The 24135-nt window shown below is 36.4% G+C and overlaps 1 protein-coding gene across 1 annotated transcript in view; it reads right to left on the reverse strand.

The window, feature by feature from the left end:
• Positions 1-24135, reverse strand: part of LOC126184206 (voltage-dependent calcium channel type A subunit alpha-1-like) — a 508450-nt gene that overhangs the window by 126415 nt on the left and 357900 nt on the right. Inside the window, 2 exon segments of the mRNA XM_049926574.1 lie at positions 1659-1860; positions 18698-18838. Of these exon segments, the coding sequence (XP_049782531.1) occupies positions 1659-1860; positions 18698-18838 (343 nt within the window).

Here is a 24135-nt window from a genome sequence, read left to right on the forward strand (position 1 = left end):
TGAAAAGCTATTACATCATATTATCAATAAATGATTATTTTCATTGTTATATATAAAGAGGGAGGGGGGGGGCATATATGTATGCACCTGGGTCTGACCAGTCTTGCAATTGAAACTACAGTTAAAATCAAAATTGTTTTATTTGCAACATTAGCTACACCTTCCAGCTACTTCTCTACATACTCATCTCTGTGACTCTGACATTTTCTGTAGCTATGTATCAGATTTTCAATACGCTCATCAGGGAAGATAGCCACCTTTGCTTTCCGCCAATCCTATACACAGGTATGCAGCTCACTGTCCTCGTAGCCAGTGGCTCATGTGAGAAAAGAAATGAAAATCACAGGGAGTGAAGTTTGGATATGGTCAGAGTCAGATGTTTCCCATCAAAAATGCTGTAAGGGTGTCTTTGTTGCAGCTGCAGCGTGCAACTGAGCATTGTCGTGAAGGAGAACAATGCCTGATGAAACATTCCTCTTTACTTGTTCTGAAGTAACCTTCATGGATGATTTTCTTGAATACCCTGATTCACTCACTGAATGAGATCATCAGCTGATGCTTGCTTCCTTCTCTGACATAAACATATGTACACCCTGCTTCAAAGTTCCTGCACGATTGCTGCACTTTGCTATCACACTTGAAAGTTACAGTATGTGGGCCACATGAGAACAGTTTGGACCCCTCAGCATGATGAAATTGAACAACAGCACACACTTCCAGTCTGTGCTCAGAACTGAAAAGTGCAATATGATGCAATTCACAGGTATACTAAACACACAGAGCAACACGTCTGAGCAAACCTTCATCAGACTTTCACTATGGTTTTAATTTTGTGACTGACCAGACCTTGGAAAAAAAGCCCTCATACAATTGTGGCACAGCATAAGGGATCTTATCATGCTAATCATGGTAGTAACAAACTCTCCACATGTAACTACATAAAAAGACTCTAAAAAATCTGATATGCATATCTTGGACGCACTCTTACAATCCCCACTACTCTCCAGATACAAAGGAATAAGTGGTCTCTTTGATTACTTTGAAGAACAGCAAATAAAAGAGAAACTTAGTTCCTCTTTTAAGTAATACTGTTAGAAAATTTTACTAAGGAACATACCACATCACATTCAATAAACGTTCCCCAGTACTTATCAGCACACACATTACATATATTACATAACAATTATCATGCCACTGCATTGTCACCTGAAACTTATTTTTTACATTATTCCTAACAACCTTAATGATGAACTGGTTCTCAGCAGCTTGGCTGTATTCAATAAAAGTCATGGTGATGAAAAAGCACTGACTAATGGATGTATAAATAATCTCTATTTGTCCTAACACAACCAGTATCAAGCATTTCATAACCATTAACAGTCAGCCATGGTAATAAAAAAAGTGTTAATGCCAGTTCAGATAATGATAAATAAATATTACTTCATCCAGCAGAAAGTATTTGTTTGTTCATCCCCAAGACTTTTATAGAATTTCTAACAACAATGGCAACTTAAAAGATAATGATGCTAAATTACATATTTAAGATACTTATGTGATGTGCCCACTAATCCTTCAAGACTGAGAATTGTAATTTTCCAAAATTAACCTAGCAGTGCATCATAAAATATATAAAATTTAAGTGTATTAAATAGTATTACCTGATTTTTATCTATTTCTCCATCCTGCAATTCAGCTTCACCCTGTTCCTGGAATGTTATGATGATCAAGGCAACGAAGATGTTTACGAAGAAGAAAGGGAATACGACAAAATACACAATGTAAAAGATGGACATTTCTATTCGATAATTTTGTATAGGACCACGGTTGTCCTGTGTTGTGGCCATAGAATTTTGAAGCACTCTGAAACAAAAAAGGATGTGTGAAATTAGTGCTATTACTGTTACTTTTTTTTCCACACTCATTCAAAGCATAATGATGCTGAATATTTCATTAGATTAATATCAAAAATTTTGTCTTTGAAACCAGATGCTATGTATATTACTTAGATGGTACCTACAAATTATGAAATTGTGATTATGTATCTTGAGAAAAAATACTGTAATGTTCAGAACCTGACTGCAAAACTATAATTTTAAAAATGTTCCCTTAGTTATGGATAGTACATTTTTGTTGTTATATCCTTGTTACATTTATCAATAAAGATTGTTTTCATAGCTTACAGAAACAAGCAAGATTTTATGTACAAGAGTGACACATAACACAATAAAAGTTATTTATTAACATGAACCATAGTCCATGTGGAGTTGCTAGTCTCTCATTGGGCAGCTCCTTGGAAGAGAGACAGAGGAATGCCTACCAGATATGGAGCATAATAGGGAAATGAAACATCAGGGTGGACCAAAACTAACAGCTGCTGCCTTGTAATTTGGGTATTGAAATACCATACGCTACGAAACCTTGAATTAAAAACACCTGATCATCCAGGTTGAAGCCTAATGTGCAAGACAACATTGAAATCAGTGAAAAAAAATTAATCCATTAAAAATTGTAGAAGCATGGTCGAAACCTGGGAAACTACTCACGAAAATTTTATTAAACTTCATATTAATTTGAATGGATCCAAATGTACAATTTTGGATATATGGAATCAGCGATGAGGAATTTTCCCATAAAGTAAATTAAATCATAGAGCATCTTAGAGAAACAAGACAGATTATCATTAAAAGTGATTTTAACAGTAAGACAGGATGTAAAATGAAATAGAAAATTATTAGATTATTTCGAGAAGACATTGTAAATGGTAATGGTAATAGACTCATTAATAGTTGTGAGCAAAACTCACTGAAAATTCTGAATGGCTTTTCTCAACAAATGAAATATATGAATTCACATGGCATAAAGATAAATCATAATAAAAGTCTTCAATAGATTGTATCATAGTTAAACAGTATGCAAGGATAAAAGTAAAGGATGTAAGATTATAAAGTGGGTAACACTCTGTTATTACTATGCAGTTAATTCCAAATTTCTGTTTCCCTTCAGAGTGATAGAGACAGGAGAAAACTACTTTACTGGTACAGAAAAACTACCAATAGAAGTCACAAGCCCTAAAAATGAGGGGTAGTCATTGAGTCATAATAATCACCTAGACAAAATAAAGTTATGTAATTAATTTTATGTTTGTTTTAATGGCATTGTCTGCAGTCCTGACACATTTTTAAAATCCTACACCACAAGGCCACAGCCCACTGCTAGAGAAGCACAAATAAAATGATGCAGTCCACTGATAAAGTGGAGATGAGCTGTGCCACTTTGTTTTGGCTTCTCTAGTGGAATGCTACGGTACTGTGGAGAAGGGATTTCACTGTATGCCAGGACCGCAAATATGTACTTGCAAACAAACAAAAAATTAGTCAAGAAACTTTTTTAAAAGTGATAATTAAATATTTATATCTACCACTTGCGTTATTTATACAGCCTTGACAATGAACATTTTTAGTTTAGTTTAGTCTGTGGCACAAGCCTCTGAGCTGGCTACTGGCCTCCAGCCATAGTTCACTGAGGCAGCAGGAGGGGGATGTCGGAGAGCCCACTGCCCCAGTAACCCTTTACCCTTGAGCGAGATACCCCGTATTCATTTGACAGCAGGCAGAGTGGACCTAGGATCATCCTAGATTGACAGGAATGAAGAAAAATCCCCACCCCATATGGGATTAAACCCGGGACCTACAGGGCAAGACTCTAGTGGTCTACCCACTACACCACCATGGCCTCGATAATGAACATACCACATATTTGTTTCAGAAGTTACTAGATGAAAAATTTTATACTACAAAAAATAATTATCATTATACCATAGATAAATTATATAATTCAACAAAAGAAACATTTTTGGCATGTAAGTAAATAACGGGTCAAGTGCCAAAAACTGAAAATTTGAGTTATAGGTGAATTTCTGCGCTAACCGCCAACACAAATAATATATATTCTGATACAAGCACCAGAACAGCAAAAAACAGTATTTACAGCTGTCACAAGATGACACCAAAATTGATGTTCATATAACGAGTCATGTGCCCTCAGTTCTGTATTATTGTCTTGGTGCGTACTTGTGTGAATTGTTGACAATTGAAGTAGCTCTGTGGTTTGTTGGCAACAATAGGACACTGCAGAAGTAGTTATTACAGATACATAATACACAACATTGAAAAAGGGAAAGGAAAACTGGACCAAAATGCAGGAAGAGAGGGAAAGGATGAAATTATGCAGTGAAAGAAAGAAATATACTTGAAAAGACAGCACTGTGGCTCTAGCTAAAGAGGCTCCCAAGCACCATACAGGCCTCAATTGCCATTTTAATTTTTATTACAAATGTTGGAATCTGCATGAGTTATGTTCTAATATTTTAATGTGTTTAATTTGTTATTCAAACCAATTTTGTATGGACAAAAATCATCATTCTGATTATGAGGTTATAGTTAACTCAATATTTTAAACATGGCTGAAACAGCAACTGTTGAAATTCTTCACGGTAAATGATAACAGCCAAACAGTGGCAGGATAAAGATTTATTAAAATTCTTGACCATGGTTTCGGTATATCTAAATATACCTTCAATAGAAGTAAAATATACCTGAACAGGAAGACACCTTAATTAGCAAAAACTTAGCATCGGAACTGAGAAAGAAAAAAAACACTACAGTTTAAGTAACTGTAAAATTACCAGAGTATTACAAGCTCAAAAACTTTTAAAGACTAAATTATGTATTTGAAAATGTTTATAAATTTTGCATAGAGTTAAGAATCTCTGACCATTCTGCATTATTCATTGAACTACCAAAAACTAAGAAAGAAATTTCATGTAACAAAAGCCGTATAAAAAGAAACTTCAATGAAAAAAATTCAGTTACATTAAGAAATAAGTTAAGAGAGGTTGAATGGCCTTACAACAGATGTATTTTGAGTAATAGCAACTTCAATAATTTTTAAGTAGCTTTCTTGAAATATTTTATGAAACTTTTCCACTTAGAACCACATGCAACAAAATTACTAATAAACTTAAATGGATAACCCAAGGTATAAAAATTTCTAGTACCAGGAAGAGGAAACTCCACAATGAACTGTTTTAATCATTATAAAGCTATATTTTAAAAAGCTGTGAAGGCAGCCAAATAAATGTCAAACAAGAAGTTCTGCGTATAACATAAAAGTAAAACAAAAGCAGTGTGGCCTGTTACCAAATCAGAGTTAGGTTTTAAAGTTAGTAGTAATGCAATATCTAGGATTAAAGTAGATGATAGCTTTATTGTAAACCCAGCTCAAATATCAGAGTGTTTAAATGAATTCTTTATAAATGTGGCAAAGTGAAATGTTGATACAGCAGAGTATCAGAACAAAGTGAATCCCTTCAGAATCCACAGATTTTAAAAAAGTCACAATAAATGATGTGGAAAATGTTATATTATCATTAAAAAATAAAAACTCTGCTGAGTGGGATGGGATACCCAGTAAAGTGATTAAAACAGTGTGTGGCATAATAGCAACCCCCCTAACTAAAATATTCAACCATTCTTTTGAACAGGGATGCTTTCCTGATGTTCTGAAGTATGCCAAAGTCAGACCTCTGTTCAAGAAAGGCTTGAGGGAAGACATGGGAAACTATCGGCCTATTTCTGTTCTTCCAGTCCTTTCAAAAGGGTTTGAGAAAGTAGATGCAAACAAGATCAAAAATTTTATTGTAAAAATGATATTATTATAAGCAACCAATTTGGATTCCAACCTCGAAAAACACTCTGGATGCAGTAAATAACTTTACTGAAAAGATAGGCAAATCATTGGATCAGAGGAGTAAAGTTGCAGGTATCTCCTGCGACCTCACAAAAGCATTTTACTCCGTGAACCATGATTTACTTATCTGCATATTATACAAATACGGGATTAAGGACAATGCTCTAAATTGGCTAACATCATATTTACACAACAGAAAAAAAGAATAACTACCATCTCAGGTGCAGTTAATTATTATTCTAAATAGAGTACAGTATCACAAGATGTGTGTCAAAGCTCCATTTTGGGGCCAATCCTGTTCCTACTGTATGTAAATGACTTACCCTTAAATATAAATTCGCCATCGGTTCAGTTTGAAAACGCTACTTCTGTTTTAATAGAAAATGATGATGCAGAAAAAATTCTGAACTCCATCATAAGCACACTGGATACCTTGGAAAACTGGTTCCAGCTAAATGGGTTCAAACTGAACATTGGAAAAACCGGTATGGTACATTCCAAAACCAAACATCCAAAATGTGTGGAACTTAAAATTCAACATAACAATCGACCTATGAAAGAAGTTGACACAGTCAAATTCCTGGGACTAAATGTAGACAAGAACTTAAGCTGGAATACACATATTGACTTCCTATCCAATAAACTAAGCAGTTTTGCATTTGAAAAGCAAACACCAGCAAATTCGACTGACTTTTGTTGCTTATCATAGTTATTTTGAATCTGTCATTAGATATAGCATAATTTTCTGGGGCAGTTCGAGTAGTGTATCACAAATACTGGTTATGATTTCCATTGTTTTGAAAATGCAAGATAATAAAGAAAGTGGTCTGTGGTTTTCTACATTTTCTAGATCACCATTTTTCAGTATTTGGATTACTTTTACCTGTTTTAGGTATTCAGGAAAGCAGCCAGATCTGAAAGATTTATTAATTATTATTGTTAGAGGGATGTTGTTTATACAAATCTTAAAGATGCTTCCTGGGATCTCGTCTAACCCTGCGAATTTTTTATTATTTAATTGGTGTATTACCAGTGGCACCTCTTTCTCTGTTGTTGTAAAGAGCACTATTGAGTGTGGTGGCTGGTCCTGGTGGTGTAGAACGTATATGTCTGGAAATTTCTCTTGCAATGCCGCTGAAATATTCATTCACAAAGTTTGCTAGTTCATTTGGGTTATTGATTTGAAAATCTTTGTTTTTATCTGTGTTTCCAGGTGTTTTGGTCCAGCATTTGCTGTCTCTTGTTTGATTATATTCCAGATTTCTTTGTTTTTGTTATCTGGCTTCATTAATGGTTTACTGTTTGCACATTTTTGTGCAGCTACCAATAGCTTTCTATAAGTTCTTCTGTAATATTTGTAAAATTCTACAAGGCTGGATCAGTCTGGTTATGTTTGATGTATGTGAGATACCTTAGAGTTACAGACAATTTTTTGATACCTCTGGTCACCCATATACTTTTTTTATGCTCCAATGATATGCAGTGTTTTGGGGAATGCTTCCTCAAATTTTAGTTTAAATATTGTCATGAACTTATCAAACATTTTGTTTACATTAGTTTCCACATACACTTCCTTCCACATTTCATGCTGTAGCTGGAATGAGAACTGACATAGGTTTGGTTCTGAGAGGATCCTTTTGTATGCATTCAATTTAGCAGACATTTCTACACAATTATTGGCTTTTAATATCTGACAGAGATTTTCTGATAGGCCTAGATTTTGGACAAGTATCGTGCAGTGCTTCCTTTCTATGTCTGTTGCCACATGGTCTATTATTGAGAAAGATTGTTTAGTCACTGTAGTTGGGCAGTTTACAAGTGACGTTAAGCCATAGCTGCAAAGGATATTCAAATATGTACTACTAATATCATCTGATTTCATTGTGTGGATATTGAAGTCCCCAGTCCGAAACATGTGTACTGCACAGCAAATGGAGTCTTGTCACCCATTATTTTGGAAACTCCAAATCCTAACTGTTCCCCCATATACATTTATGAAATTAAAATCTTCCTACACAGCAGACAAAAATTATGTGAGGAGAAACATTTTACCCATACATATAACACAAGAAACAAAAATAATTTTATGCTATCCATACACCATTTGTAGTTATATGCACGGACTCCACAGTATATGGGGATGACAATATAGAACAAGTTAATGGGCATAAACATATTTAATAAGAAGCCAGAAATTTTAAAAACGAGACTACACCAGATTCCATGGGAGAATACTACTATTCAAGAGAAGAATTAATAGAGGATGAAATGATAATTTGAGCAAAGGGTAAATAAGTGTTAAATTTTATTGTACGTATATATAACAAAATTGTATCATTATTATGATGCTGTTTGTTTGTTAACATCAGCTGTTCTTTGTTTATGGTGAAATTTTACCAGTTTGACATGTCTCCTGTGCCTGAATCAAATGATTTAGATTATGTATGTTATGAGACAAATAAACCACAATTCATAATTCTAATAAATGACAATACAGTATACTCATTACAGTTGGCAAACTGATTTTAACCCAGACTATGAAGCCATAGACTATGTGGAAATTGATACAACAATATAAAAAATTGGGTCCAGACACAAATATTGGTAAACTGAAATACATGGTAACTGGTGGAGTTAATGAAGATTTAGTATTGGAATAACACATAACACTGATACACGTGAACACTTAAGGGTGAAAATTACAACTAATGGGAAAGAGGACAAAAAAATAAGATTTAGAACAAATTTAGGAAAGATGTTTATTTCATTTCTACATGGAATTTTCTGGGATAATCGCATAATAATTTATAATTAAAATGACAATATTTAAAACAATAACTAAGCACACTATTACATATAGTTCAGATATTTGGAAAGTGAAATGGCAATTAAATTCAAAATAACTAGCTGCAGAGGTGGATTTCTGGTTACATTTGGCACTCAAATTAGAAAAAAAAGAAATAAGAAATAAAGTAATCAGATAAAGAATGAATGTTCAAAATTCAGTTATTGATTTTATTAATCAGAAGCAGATACAACTGTGTGGGAATGCCAATATAATGCAAGAAGAAAGTCTCTCTAAGTATGTAATGGACTGGAAATCATACAGGAGAAGAAAAAATGGGTGACACGCTAATACCTGGACTCTGGGAACACACTCATAAGTGAAGGAGAGGAATATTCCTGAAAATTTTCAGATGAATAAAGAATTTTTCTATTTTTTTAAAAGAATTACAGATACACTGTAATCATAGGTGCAAATAAAATGTGTAAATATTGTGAAACCAGAAAACAAGATCATAAAGACCTAATAACATTATAATAGGACAGTAAATAATCAAGATTATGTCTGCATTAGCATGAATGAGAGTCACTAAATATGTATGCATTCTTTAAAGTACTACAAACAAAATAAATATAGTGATATCACAATAATATTTCTTTTTCTTTTTTTCCATTTGATAATGGGTAGCTAAGTTTGCAAACATGTGAGCACAGTGAAAAATACTGAGACTGAAATTTTATCATCATGTAATATCTTTGGTGTCCATATATGTTTTCAAATCAACTGATTGTAGTTCTATGTTATTCTCCATGCAGCGAGTTCAGAATATAGTTGTTTGGTAATTATATGTTGTCAAACCACATACCAACAGGTAATGGGCCCAGGGTACATGATCGGCAAAAAGGACCTTTTTCAACTAGATGAAAACTTAAGTTTGTAAGCTTAAAAGTGCGGAAATCAACAAGTTCATTAACATAGTGAATATGGTGCATATGGAGTTTGACTGGAAATGCTGTCATGTGATAATTACCACACATGTAGAAAACAAGTCGAAGCACTACTCATCATAAACGGCACTTGGGTATATGTATCTGACGACATTCCACAAACTGTACTGACTGGTTCAAAATGGTTCAAATGGCTTTGAGCACTATAGGACTTAACATCTATGGTCATCAGTCCCTTAGAACTTAGAACTACTTAAACCTTACTAACCTAAGGACAGCTGACTGGTGAAGGTGAAGTGCTCACTACTACAGAAGTTGCATATGAACCATGGCAAGTGGCAGACGGAAAAGCAAAGGCTGACTTGATTTTATCCATTAATCCTACTGAATTGAAGCAGATAAAGAACTGCACTACATCACATCAGGTATGGCTGAAACTAATCAATCTATGCATCCAAAGGACCTGCTCACAAATTAATACTGCTCAAATGCCATACGCTTCACAAAATGCATCCTATTGATGATGTGACATGATATATTACTGAATTCTTCGATGGTGTGGATAAGTTACAAGCAATGGATACTGACATAAACAGTGGTCTGTTGTCAATAATGATGCTCTACAGTCTTCCGGATAGTAACAATACTTTTAGATGTGGTAGTGACATCCTACCATATGTTAAGATACTAAAAGTAAAAATCTTCGAAGAACACAATGCAAGGATTCAGAAGACAGTACCATGATATTTGTTAAACTGGGTAAATGTTTCATGAACACGCCAAATGTGCTGTGAGTCACAGTGACAAATCATAAAAAATCAAAACAAAAACAAAAATGGAAAAATCATCATACAAATGCAATTGCTGTAACAAGAAGAGGTAGAAAGAAGATGACTGCTTTTTCAAGAAGCAGCTAAGTGTGTAAGCTGCAAACAACTGTTGATGAAGCTCACTGCTGTTTCTCTATGAATGAGCCTGTGCCAAAGTTTTGTGACTCAAACATTTATTGGTGCATAGATATTGGTTGCAGTTCATATATGTGCAACAATCTGAAAGTGTTCACACATGTAACAGAAACAAAAGAGAATTTAATGCTTGCAGACAACAGTGCTATGAAAGTAACAGCTAAATGTGACATACACATCACAACCACCACCAGTGGCAGCATCTCCATAACACTGAAAAACACTGTACATGCCAATTAATCCTTTTTCAGCAGTAATGGTTGTGGACAATAATGACATAGCAACAACTTAGAAAACTCATGCAATTAATACAAAATGCTAATTGTGATGTCGGTGGGCCAATGAGAGAAACATCACAAGGCAGTTTAAAAATTTCTGTGACCTTTATAGATAACCAAAGTCTATATCCTTCAACATGAAAGAGAACCTGTTGATAAATTTGTTCAGTTCAAAAGGCTAGTAGAAAATCAGACTGAACATAAAATTAAATTCCTTTAGTCACACAATGGTAAGGAGCACTGCAATGAAAGAATGGACTCCATCCTCAAAATGGCAGGAATACAGCAATGTCTAACAACTCCATACACACTGTAGTAGAATGATGTTGCCAAATGAAAAAAAACATTCATTGGTAAATGTAAATGTCGTATGACTAGGGCCTCCCGTCGTGTAGACCATTGACCGGCTGCAAGTCTTTCAATTTGATGCCACTTTGGTGACTTGCGCATTGATGGGGATGAAATGATGATGATTAGAAAAACACAACACCCAGTCCGTGAGCGGAGAAAATCTCTGACCCAGCCGGGAATCGAACCTGGGCCCTTAGGATTGACATTCTGTTGCACTGACCACTCAGCTACTGGGGGAAGACTGTTCATTGGTTAAAATGTCTCATTGTGTGCTGCTCGCATCAGGACTGCCACCACCATTTTAGGCCACAGCCACAAACACAGCTAACTACTCTCGAAATTTTTGCTTAACTAAAGGACTATCTGATGGAACTCCATATGAGAACTGGATGAAAAGAAAGCCTAACCTATCTCGTCTTTGTACATTTGGTCAAAAAAAAGTTGTCAGCCTGAATAAATCACCAAAAAAGGGAAGTTTGATCCTAAAGGCAAAGAAGTAATTTTTGGAGTCTATTCTGACTGTTTGAAAGGATATTGTACATGGATACCAAGACATCACACTGTTCACATGTCAAGAGATATGAAGTTCCTTCATCAGGACAGTTTCAAGCCCAAATAAACTTATTGTGGACTTCTATAAAGATGAACCAGATCGTCGCCAAAGAAGAGGCATCAACATGAATTCCTTGGTAGGTGATTTTAATGGTGATACAAACATTAAACCAAAGCCATTGCCAGACATCACCCTGTTCAACAACAATTATAAAGTTAGCACCTAACCAAATTTTTCAATCAAAGATGAAACACATTCATAAAAAATACCACACATATGTCAGGGTCACAAAAGAGTATCTGCTAAACTGGAATATCAGCCAACACCATGTACTTAAGACTCAATTCTTAATATATAACTGTCAGTAAGAACTGAGGAGTCATGTTGAGATTCAAATTTTACTGTCAAGTAATATCTTTGGTGTCTATCTATAATTACTACATGCATATTTTCAAAGCAATTGTTATAGTTCTGTGTGATGCCCAATGAAGAAAGTTGTGAATAAAGCTGTCCAGTACTTCTGTGTTATGTCTGTATTATCAAACCACATCCCAACCAAACAAACATTAAAAAGTACGAAATTCAAGCCACAACTAACACAATTTGTGAATATATGTAAACTCTGTCTTTCATATGGTTATAGTTACATTACTAAAGTACAACCAGTTTTTCATGAATACGTCAGTGAGAGTATTCATATGCCATGACTGTCTATCAGATAGATAGCAGATGTGTTTTTGGAATACTGACGGTCACATTTCTTCAAAGGAAAGTTTAATTAAAGTCGGTAATGCCTCATGCTCATGTTTTAGTAAACAACATGTTATGCCATTTATTAAACAACACTATACATTAATATTACATGTACAATTTATTGGATCAATTTTGTGTTATTACTTATGACTACCAAGTCATTTATTTTAATTACCCATATATATCAATATAAAATCCCTTTTTAATTGTGCCTACATCTTAATGATGTTAGTTCAAGAACATTTAATATAAAGTTTCTTTCATTACATACTTTGTTCTTTTAGAAATTTTCTTTATTATAATACATGTGTAACTAACATTACTGATTACTGAATATTTTTAAATGATAAACTAAAAATATGTGACATAGCTGAAATATTTTGTTTGTGTTACAGTGTTGGTATAATGACAAGACACAACTGTTAATAATACACAAAATCGTAAAAGTAATTGGATTAAAGGAAATCTAAATCTCAACATACACAGATTATGCTAATATTGCAAATTTAAATCAAAATTTTATAAGGAAAAATTATTAGTTGGAAAGACTCTCAATGACTTGGAAGTAAATTGGTATATGCTCTTTGGAGGAAAGCTTTTTGGCAGTATTAGTTATAAGTTAGACTACGTGTTGTATGGATGTGTTCTAAAAGTACTATGTATAAATTATGTTAGAATGATACAGAAGATAAAAAAAGAATGAATAAAATATATTAAAGAACTACTTTAAAGTCCTGTGACAAATTCATTTATGGACTGCATACTGAATGACTCCGAACCTGTAAAAATCCTCTTACCGGTATTCCAAACATGGTGCTCCAACTTGACAACTGTACTAACAACAAGAATGATGACTGATGGAAAATCAATATAAGTAGAACAAATACTCACTTACTATACAATGAATTCCAGCATGTTTCCTAACTTTTGCTCTTATTTCTTCTCAAGGTATGAGAAAATTGAATGCAAACAAGATCACATTGTAAGTTGCAGTGAAATATTTTGGCAACATAGAGATCACCAGAGATGGATGACTAGCTCATCTAGGTTTTCATGGGGCTAGATATTGCCTTTATTGTTTATGGCTCCTACTAAATCACTGATCAGAATGATTTACAAAAACCACAGATAATCAAAATTTGGACAACAGGAGAGATATATGAGTCCCACGTTCTTAAACATAAGTATGGTGGCTTAAACTTTACATTACATGACGAGGTACAAGATTCAAGATATCTTTGACAGTGCTAGTGTAGAACACAATGCATTAGTTTTGAAGAGAGAATACATTCATGTACCATCACCTTCAGTGCACAGCAAGTTCTCATGTTATAGACTGGGCCACCATTAAGTACCATCAGTAACTTCATCTACAATGAAACATGGGAATTTTCAATGACAAATGCTGCTTCAAGAAGTGGTAGTGGCTGTAATCACAAATGGTTAATACAGTTCATAGTGGTTTTTCATCAGTTATGTGGGTGTTCTTATGTTAAAACTGAATAGTTTGTTTGTGCCACTATGAGGCCCAAGTTGCATAAGCTTTCCCAATGAGCCTTTTACTATGCTTAAAGATTTGAACACATGGGTCTAATGAATGGAAATTACAAACAGATCTTTATGTAAGCTGCGAAGAAGGAGGAAATTTGTATTATGACACAATACCTTATATCATAAGTAAAAGGTATGAGGAGAAATAGCAAGAGGCCTTCAGTTCAAGTACAATAGTTAAATGGCAAGTAAACATTTGCACAAAGAATGTCTGATGATGAAAGATCAAATCAAACTTGACTTTGAGCAAAGAACAAAGTTTACCAAATAACTGACATCACAGAACTCCCATACAATAATATTTAGCTGAAATGAACAGTCATGTGTTGTTTTACTTTTATATTTATGTCTATACTCTACTAACCACTGTGAAGTGCATGACAGAGGGTACTTCCCATTGTACCAGTTATTAAAGTTTTTGTCCCATTCCATTGACACATGGAGCATGGGAAGAATGAATGTTTATCTATATCACAGTGTATGCTGTAATTAATAAGATCTTGTTCTCATGATCCCTATATGAGCAATATGTAAGAGGTTGTAGTACAGGGCGTTTCAAAAAGAAAGAGCAGATTTCAAACATTTATTTCTCAAAAACTACAAATGATAGAAACACAATTCAAACGTTTCTTGTCAGAGAAAGGTTCAAAGTTTTTCAATGGTCCGCGCAGAAGTTCCATGCAAATCCGCAGTGGCGCTGGCGTTTGTTTGTAGGAAAATGGCGACGACACCACAGGAACGATCATTTTGTGTGCTGCAATTTGCAAAGTTAGAGTCCATTGTTGGTGTGCAACATGCATTCCGCCGTCAATTCAACAAACAGCCGCCTCGTCATAAGCAAATTTATGAGTGGCATCACAGATTCGTAGAAGATGGTTGCATCTGCAAGCGAAAAAGCACGGGTCGTCCACGCACATCGGATGAAAATGTCGAGCGTGTCCGTGCAGCTTACGAAAGGAGCCCTAGAAAATCCACGACACGGGCAAGTCACGAACTAAACATGTCTAAAACAACGGTATGGCGCGTTCTGAGTAACCGTCTGCACATGAAGCCGTACAAACTGCAGTTATTGCAAGCATTGCGTCCTGACGACCACAACAAAAGGTTCGAATTTTCAACTGCAATTCTACAGGACATGGAAGAGGACAATTTTGCCGAACGATTAATTTTTTCAGATGAATCAACGTTTCACATTTCTGGTAAAGTTAATCGGCATAACGTACGAATTTGGGCGAGTGAAACTCCGAGGGACGTTATTCAACATGAAAGAGACTCACCAAAGGTTAACGTCTTTTGTGCAATTTCGGTAAACAAAGTTTATGGACCTTTCTTTTTCATGGAGAAAACTATCACAGGAACCATTTACCTGGACATGTTAGAAAACTGGCTATTTCCTCAACTTCAGGAAGATTCAAATCACTTCATCTTCATGCAAGATGGCGCCCCACCACACTTCTCTGAACCTGTACGACGGTACCTAAATAACACCATTCCAGGACGGTGGATTGGAAGAGCAGGAGCACAAGATCAATGTCATCGTCTGTGGCCTCCCAGGTCACCAGACCTTACTCCCTGCGATTTTTATTTGTGGGGGTACATAAAGGACTGTGTTTATGTCCCACCTATGCCCGCTACTCTTCAAGAGGTACGACATCGAATTGTTGCGGCCGTGAATTCGGTAACTAAAGACCAGTTGCGTCGTGTGTGGCAAGAAATGAGATACCGGTTTGATATTTGTCGTGTAACAAATGGTGCTCATATTGAGGTACAGTTTTGATATTTGTTGTGTAACATTTGGTACTCATATTGAGTGAAGGACCGTTGGAATTGTGTTTCTATCATTTGTAGTTTTTGAGAAATAAATGTTTGAAATCTGCTCTTTCTTTTTGAAACGCCCTGTATATTCCTAGAATCATCATTTAAAGCCAGTTCCTGAAAATGTGTTAGTTGACTTTCTCAGGGTGGTTTCCACCTACCTTTAAGAGTCTGCCAGTTCAATTCTTTCAACATGTCTATGGCACTATCCCACGAGTCATACACACCTGTGACTATTTGTGCTGTTCTTCTCTGTATACATTCAATGTCCCCTGTTAGTCCCATGTGGCATGGGTTCCACACATTTCAGCAATATTCTAGGATGTGTTGCACGAGTGATTTGTAAGCAATCTCTATTGTAGGTTGATTGCATTTCCCCATTTTTCTACAAATAAACTAAAGTCTACCAGCTGCTTTATCCATGACTGTATTTATATGATCATTCCACTTCATATCCCTATGAAGAGTTACACCCAGATATTTGTATTAGTTGGCCAAATCCAACTGTGACTCATTGATATTACATTAACAGGATACTATGTTTTTCTTTTTTTTTTTGTGAAGTGCACAGTTCTACATTTCTGAACATTTAAAGCAAGTTGCCAATCTTTGCACCACTTTGAAATTTTATCAAAGTTTGACTGAATATTTGTGCACCTTCATTCAGATTGTACTTTGTTGTAGATAACTGTATCATCTGCAAAATGTCTGAGATCATTATCAATTTTAATTAACATTAATTAATATTAATATCCAATTACATTATATTAATATTGTTGACAAGGCTTGCTCAATACAAACAGTAAAGGACCCAACACACTTTCCTGGGGGGAACCCTAAGTTACTTCAACATCTGTCAATGACTTTTCATCCAAGATAACATGCTGCATCCTCCCTACCAAGAAATCCTCAATCCAGTCATAAATTTTGCCTGATATCTGATACAATCATAGTTTTGGTAAGAAGTGTAGATGTGGTATTGAGGCATATGTTTTTTATAAATTAAGAAATACTACATTTACCTGACTGCTTTGAGCCATGGCTTTCAGGACGTCATGTAAGAAAAGTGCTAGTTGGTTTTCAAACAATGTTTTTGAAATCCAAGCTCATTGGCAAAGGATGTTGGACAGCAGTTTTATGGGCCTCTTCTGCTACCCTTCTTGTAGTTCTTTATTCCAACTACTGGGAATGGATTTTTGCTTGAGGGATCTATGACAGATTATAGTGAACAGAGGGGCTAACTCAGCCACAAATTGGGTATAGAATCTGATAGGGATTCCACTGGGCCCTAGGGCTTTGTCCAGTTTTACTAATTTCAGCTGTTTCTCAACATCACTGATACCAATGCCCATTTCACTCACATTTTCAATGGTACAGAGATTAAATTGGGGCAATACTCCTGGGTTTTCCTTTGTACAGGAACATTTGGAAACAGAGTTAAGCATTTCTGCTTTTGCTCTGCCACTCTCAATTTCAGTTCTTGTCTTGTCCATGAGTCACTGGAGACTAGGTTTGGTGCTACTAACAACATATGACCAGAACTTCTTTGGGTTTTGTGAAAAATTTTCTGACAGTATTTTGCTATGGTCACTGAAGGCTTCAGCATTGCTCTCTTCACTGCCAAATGTGTTTAATTCTTCAGCATCTCTCTATCTATATCCTTATGCTTTGTTATACACCTATTATGCAGTGGTCTCTGTTTTTATAGATGTTTCTTTACAGCAATTGTATGCCATGGAGGATCTTTCCCATCATGAACTGTTCTACTGGGTACATATCTATCCAGTGCATGGTCAACTATTCTTTTAAACATGAGCCATCATTCTTCTACATGATCCCAACTGAGCTAAACGTTTCAAAAAGTTCCTCATTGAGCTATGACACTACTGCTTATTTGACTAGTTTGCTGAACATATAAATCTTTCTACTTGTTTTAGTTGCCCTTTGTACATTTGTATTCATTGTTGTTATAATTAACTGATGGTCACTGATACCAGTTTAGATGTGAACATCCCCAAAGAGGTCAGGATTGTCTGTTACCATTAGATTTAACATATTTCTGAACTACCTGTTCTAGGTAGTATTAAGAGGAGGCATATTGTAATCTTTCACAGGATGTCTTGTCACACCCACCACTTACAAAACTATAATGTTTCACATGATGTCTTGTCACGCCCACCACTTACAAAACTGCAATTATCCAACTTTGTGGTTATATGGTTAATGTTTTTAAAGTTAATCTAATGATCACATTACAATTAGGGAACATAGATACAAGAAAACTGAGGTTTTCTCTAAAGATTTTGGTTACATCAGGAAGTGAACCTGGTGGCTGACAGCAGGATTCTATTATAATTTTATGCCCACACTTGATACTGAGTCTTGCTCAAACAATCTCACAAGCAGCTTAAGTTACTGTCCCAGTGGATTTGAGTTTCTGTTCACTGCAACAAACACACCACTTCCATTTTTCTATCCTTTTGGTATGCACTTAAAGTTTCCCCCAAAAATCTCACTACTGTGAACTTCAGGTTTTAACTAGCATTCTGTGTCTAGTATTATGTGGGCTTCAGTGCTTTTTAGGAGACCTTATAGCTGTGACACTTTCTAGTGAATGCTTTGGCAGTTAACCACTATGATTTTAATATTCTCACCTGTGCAAGGGCGGGGGGGGGGGGGGGGGGCATTTTTATGGGTCTTACCCCGATACTTATGGATTTCCTACAGCTATCATTAACTGGACTGGGTTGAAAGTCACCCCACACACAGTCAACTACCTAGATGTTGCCTCTGATGTGTCATGCACACCTGACCCACTAAGAGAAACCCTACAATTCTCAGCTTAAAGTTAACAGACTCCTATTTCCTGTTTGTTAACACATTTACATTATTCTTTCAATATAGTAACTAATAGTTTTTCTTTATATTAGGTAAACTGAAATTTTACTTACTGTGGCCAACCTTCACCCGTTTGCACAGCAAACAATGTTAACATTGCAACCATTACGTTGTCATAATGAAAGGCCTGAGTTTTCCATTCCCTATTTCTTGGTTCAGGTACATTATCACCATTAAAAATAAAAAATTGGCCCCTGAAAATTAAGAAATAAATTATTTTTGTTCAAATGTGATTAAAAGTAATTTGTTACTTAACTTATGAAAAACACAGTGTATTTAAGGGCAGCCACAAGGTATGATTTAATGAACAATAATTAACATGAAGATGAAGTGTTTTGGCTTTTTCACTGTGTACACTGACAAGAATTTAGTGTTGAAGAAGGCAGATATGCCTCTTGGGATATGCATAAGCACAACTACTACTGTATGGCAGATAATAAGTAATTTTGGATGTGGGTGTGTCAAATAGTTATTTTGACAGACACAACAAAAGGACTATCATACACATCTAGCCTTTTTTAAAAGTAGACAACACACACACACACACACACACACACACACACACACACATCACCACTGTCTTATGCTACTGAGGCCGGGCTGTGAGCAACACCAATGTATGTGTGTGTGAGGTGTGAGTTGTGCTTGCATGAATGCATGTGTGTTGGTTACTTTAGAAAAAGGCCTCTACATGAGGAGCTGTCAAATTCACCATCAAACAACTTTTTTTTCAGTAGATGTTTTACAACTAGAGTAAAGGCTGCAGTACGCAGCCATTAAAATCTTAGAGCCAACATAGTGCTCTGAAAGGTAAGACAGGCAATAAAAAATTATTAAAAACTAAATATGGGCATAAGAGACAAAGCAATTAACAAAACTACTTTCAGTACTTCTGCTGCTACTAGCACCAATGAAGACAGAAAATAATGCTATATGGCAAAACACACATGGATAAGCCAAAACATTATGACCACTGTCAACCACAACACTGGATACCACCTGGTGAATTGCAAGCAGATGACAAGGTAACAAAAGTATGTAAGCAGAGCAGACACAGACAGGGGATTACCCTAGCGAAGATATTTGCTGCTAATGGGGAAATCCATTGAGATAAGCGACTTTGAGAAAAGGTGGATTATTATTACGCAGAGCCTGTCAATGAGTATCTGGAAAATGGCACAGCTGCTTAAATGTTCATGTTGTGAGTATCTATTGAAAGAGATACAAGGACAGCAAAACTACCACTAGGTGCTAAATGGTTGGATGGTCATGACTCTTCACAGAACGCGGGGTTCAGAGGCATAACTGCTCTGTAAAGTAGGATACATGGTGATCTGTAACTTCTGTGTCAAAAGAGCAAAATGCTGGTGCATGCTCAAGTATTTCAGAGCACATTGTTCATTGTACATTGTTGAACACGGAGCTTTGCAGCAGAGCAATCCTAAGTGTTTACATGTTGACCCAACAACTTTGTCAATTACAATTGCATTGGGGGTGGGACCATTGGAATTTGAGCACTGATGAATGGAAATGTGTCAGCTCTTCAGGTGAATCACATTTTTGCTACACTAGTTCAATGATCATCTCCACAAATGCTGCCATTGAGGTGAACAGCAGCTGCAAACGTGTAGCGTGCGATAGACGTAGGCTGGTGGGAGCAGTATTATGCTATGGGACACATTCTCCTGCACTTGCATGGGACCTGTGGTAGTAATTGAAGACACGCTGACAGCTGTGAACCACCTACAGCCCTTCATGCTTGATGTCTTCCCCAAAGCCAATGTCATCTTTCAATACAATAACTGTCCATGTATCAGAGCCCGAACCACGCTACAGTGGTTTGAGGACATTACAGTGAACTCACATAGATGTCTCACTGACCAAATTCGTCTGACGTAAATCCTATGAAACCTACATGGGTCGCTGTCGGGTGCCATCATCATGTATGGAAATCAGCAGCCCATTACTTACACTAATTACATGACCTATGCATAAACATCTAATGGCAGATACCTCCACAAACCTACCAACAAACTCTCAGATCCCTGATATGCAGAATCAGTGATGTATTTCATTCCAAATATGGACAAACAAGCTATTAAGCAGGTGGTTGTAATGTTTTGGCTCATCAGTGTAAAATGTTACATGGGACCCACTACCTGGAAGAAAGGGGAGCTATGCCTTACAGAACTTAACATGTTGACTGTGAATTACTACAGTGAATGTAGCACCACCATGTGCCATTGGCATGCACACAAATTGAGTTGTTTTTCAAATTCACTTCTTTGAAGCCAATATTAACTGAGAGTAGAAGTTGACTGTATGGTATTTTTCATTAATATTAAGTCTAACAGATATACACTGGGACAATCAGATGTTTAGGACGGGTGGTAGGGACAGAGCATCGAGTGACATTATACTGAGTGCACTATCCGAAAATTACCTCGAGCAAATAAACAGAGAACCGACTCATGGAGATAACATCTTGGACCTACTGATAACAAACAGACCCGAACTTTCCGACTCTGTAAGTGCAGAAAAGGGAATCAGTGATCATAAGGCCTTTGCAGCATCACTGAATATGGAAATAAATAGAAATATAAAAAAAGGAAGGAAGGTTTATCTGTTTAGCAAGAGTAATAGGAGGCAGATTTCAGACTACCTAACAGATCAAAACGAAAATTTCTGTTCCAACACTGACTATGTTGAGTGTTTATGGAAAAAGTTCAAGGCAATCGTAAAATGCGTTTTAGACAGGTACATGCCGAGGAAAACTGTGAGGGATGGGGAAAACCCACCGTGGTTCAACAACAAAGTTAGCAAACTACTGCAAAAGCAAAGAGAGCTTCATTGCAAATTTAAACACAGCCAAAACCACTCAGACAAACAGAAGCTAAATGATGTCAAAGTTAGTGTAAGGAGGGCTATGCGTGAAGCGTTCAGTGAATTCGAAAGTAAAATTCTATGTACCGACTTGACAGAAAATCCTAGGAAATTCTGGTCTTACGTTAAATCAGTAAGTGGATCGAAACAGCATATCCAGACACTCTGGGGTGATAACGGCATTGAAACAGAGGATGACACGCGTAAAGCTGAAATACTAAACACCTTTTTCCAAAGCTGTTTCACAGAGGAGGACCGTACTGCAGTTCCTTCTCTAAGTCACTGCATGAAAGAAAAAATGGCTGACATCGAAATAAGTGTCCAAGGAATAGAAAAGCAACTGAAATCACTCAACAGAGGAAAGTCCACTGGACCTGAAGGGATACCAATTCGATTCTACACAGAGTACGCGAAAGAACTTGCCGCCCTTCTAACAGCCGTGTACCGCAAGACTCTAGAGGAACGGAAGGTTCCAAATGATTGGAAAAGAGCACAGGTAGTTCCAGTTTTCAATGAGGGTTATCAAGCAGATGTGCAAAACTATAGGCTTGTATCCCTGACATCGATCTGTTGTAGAATTTTAGAACATGTTTTTTGCTCTCGTATCATGTCATTTCTGGAAACCCAGAATCTACTCTGGAGGAATCAACATGGATTCCGGAAACAGCAATCATGTGAGACCCAACTCACTTTATTTGTTCATGAGATCCAGAAAATATTAGATACAGGCTCCCAGGTAGATGCTATTTTCCTTGACTTCCGGAGGGTGTTCGATGCGGTTCCGCACTTTTGCCTGATAAACAAAGTAAGAACCTACAAAATATCAGCCCAGCTGTGTGGCTGGATTGAAGAGTTTTTAGCAAACAGAACACAGCATGTTGTTCTCAATGGAGAGATGTCTACAGACGTTAAAGTAACCTCTAGCATGCCACAGGGGAGTGTTATGGAACCATTGCTTTTCACAATATATATAAATGACCTAGTAGATAGTGTCGGAAGTTCCATGCAGCTTTTCGTGGATGATGCTGTAGTATACAGAGAAGTTGCAGCATTAGAAAATTGCAGCAAAATGCAGGAAGATCTGCAGCGGATAGGCACTTGGTGCACTGAGTGGCAACTGACCCTTAACATAGACAAATATAATATATTACGAATACATAGAAAGAAGGATCCTTTATTGTATGATTATATGATAGCGGAACAAACAACTGGTAGCAGTTACTTCTGTAAAATATCTGGGAGTACGCGTACGGAACAATTTGAAGTGGAATGATCATATAAAATTAATTGTTGGTAAGGCGGGTGCCAGGTTGAGATTCATTGGGAGAGTCCTTAGAAAATGTAGTCCATCAACAAAGGAGGTGGCTTACGTGGCTTACAAAACACTCATTCGATCTATACTTGAGTATTGCTCATCAGTGTGGGATCCGGACCAGGTCGGGTTGACAGAGGAGACAGAGAAGATCCAAAGAAGAGTGGCACACTTTGTCACAGGGTTATTTGGAAAGCATGATAGTGTTACAGGAGATGTTTAGCAAACTCAAGTGGCAGACCCTGCAAGAGAGGCACTCCACATTGTGGTGTAGCTTGCTGTCCAGGTTTCGAGGGGTGCGTTTCTGGATGAGGTATCAAATATATGGCTTCCCCCTACTTATACCTGCTGAGGAGATCACAAATGTAAAATTAGAGAGATTCGAGCGTGCACGGAGGCTTTCCAGCAGTCATTCTTCCCGCGAACGATACTGACTGGAACAGGAAAGGGAGGTAATGACAGTGGCATGTAAAGTGCCCTCCACCACACACCGTTGGGTGGCTTGCGGAGTATAAGTGTAGGTGTAGGTGTTATATGGCAAGACACGTTTTAGGAAACAGTAACCTAATACTATAAAACCAATACTCTGTTTTCCCAACTTTGAAGATTATTGTTCATTTTCAAGATCAGACTAGGAAGAAGGCACTGTGGAGAGTATCAAGGAGGTGTAGTATTCTCAAACAGACTTCAACAACATTTGCATTTAAATCATAGATGGTTGGGTAACACACGTACAATGAAACAGTTTACTTTAAACAAATTGGCTTTAGCTGATAGTGTTCCAAGAGAGTGAAAAATCATTAGACTTTCTTCAATGAAAGTAGCTGATGATTTTCTTTGTGTTGAGCAAATGAGTGGGGCATTTTCTTCATCCACAAATGTCTGACAGGTTACATTTTATGAAAGGGAAATAACAAATTACTACAGAACCCTTTCTTTGACATAAATAAATTTAAGAAGTTTATATGTAGACACATTTCCAATTATTTTCATATTTTCTATGTTTACCACTGAAAACAGAAAACCTAACAATAACACAGCAAAAATTAGGTCTATAGTTAACTACAACTTCTGAATGGCAAAGATCTAATATCCAGGCTGAAAACTGCTATCAGACAAGGTAGTGATGGCTTGGCATGGATGTCAGCAGTTCAAGCAGTACATCAAAAATGAATATTGTGAATATGGAACATAGTTGTACATGCTCACTCAATCTGAGGGTTTCACACTCGAATCTAAGCTATATGAAGTTGTAAGTGGAATTAGCAGAATTAAGCACACTACACAGGATTTCAG

This window comes from Schistocerca cancellata, chromosome 4 (genome assembly GCF_023864275.1).
Source record: "Schistocerca cancellata isolate TAMUIC-IGC-003103 chromosome 4, iqSchCanc2.1, whole genome shotgun sequence".
NCBI classification, from domain to species: Eukaryota; Metazoa; Arthropoda; class Insecta; order Orthoptera; family Acrididae; genus Schistocerca; species Schistocerca cancellata.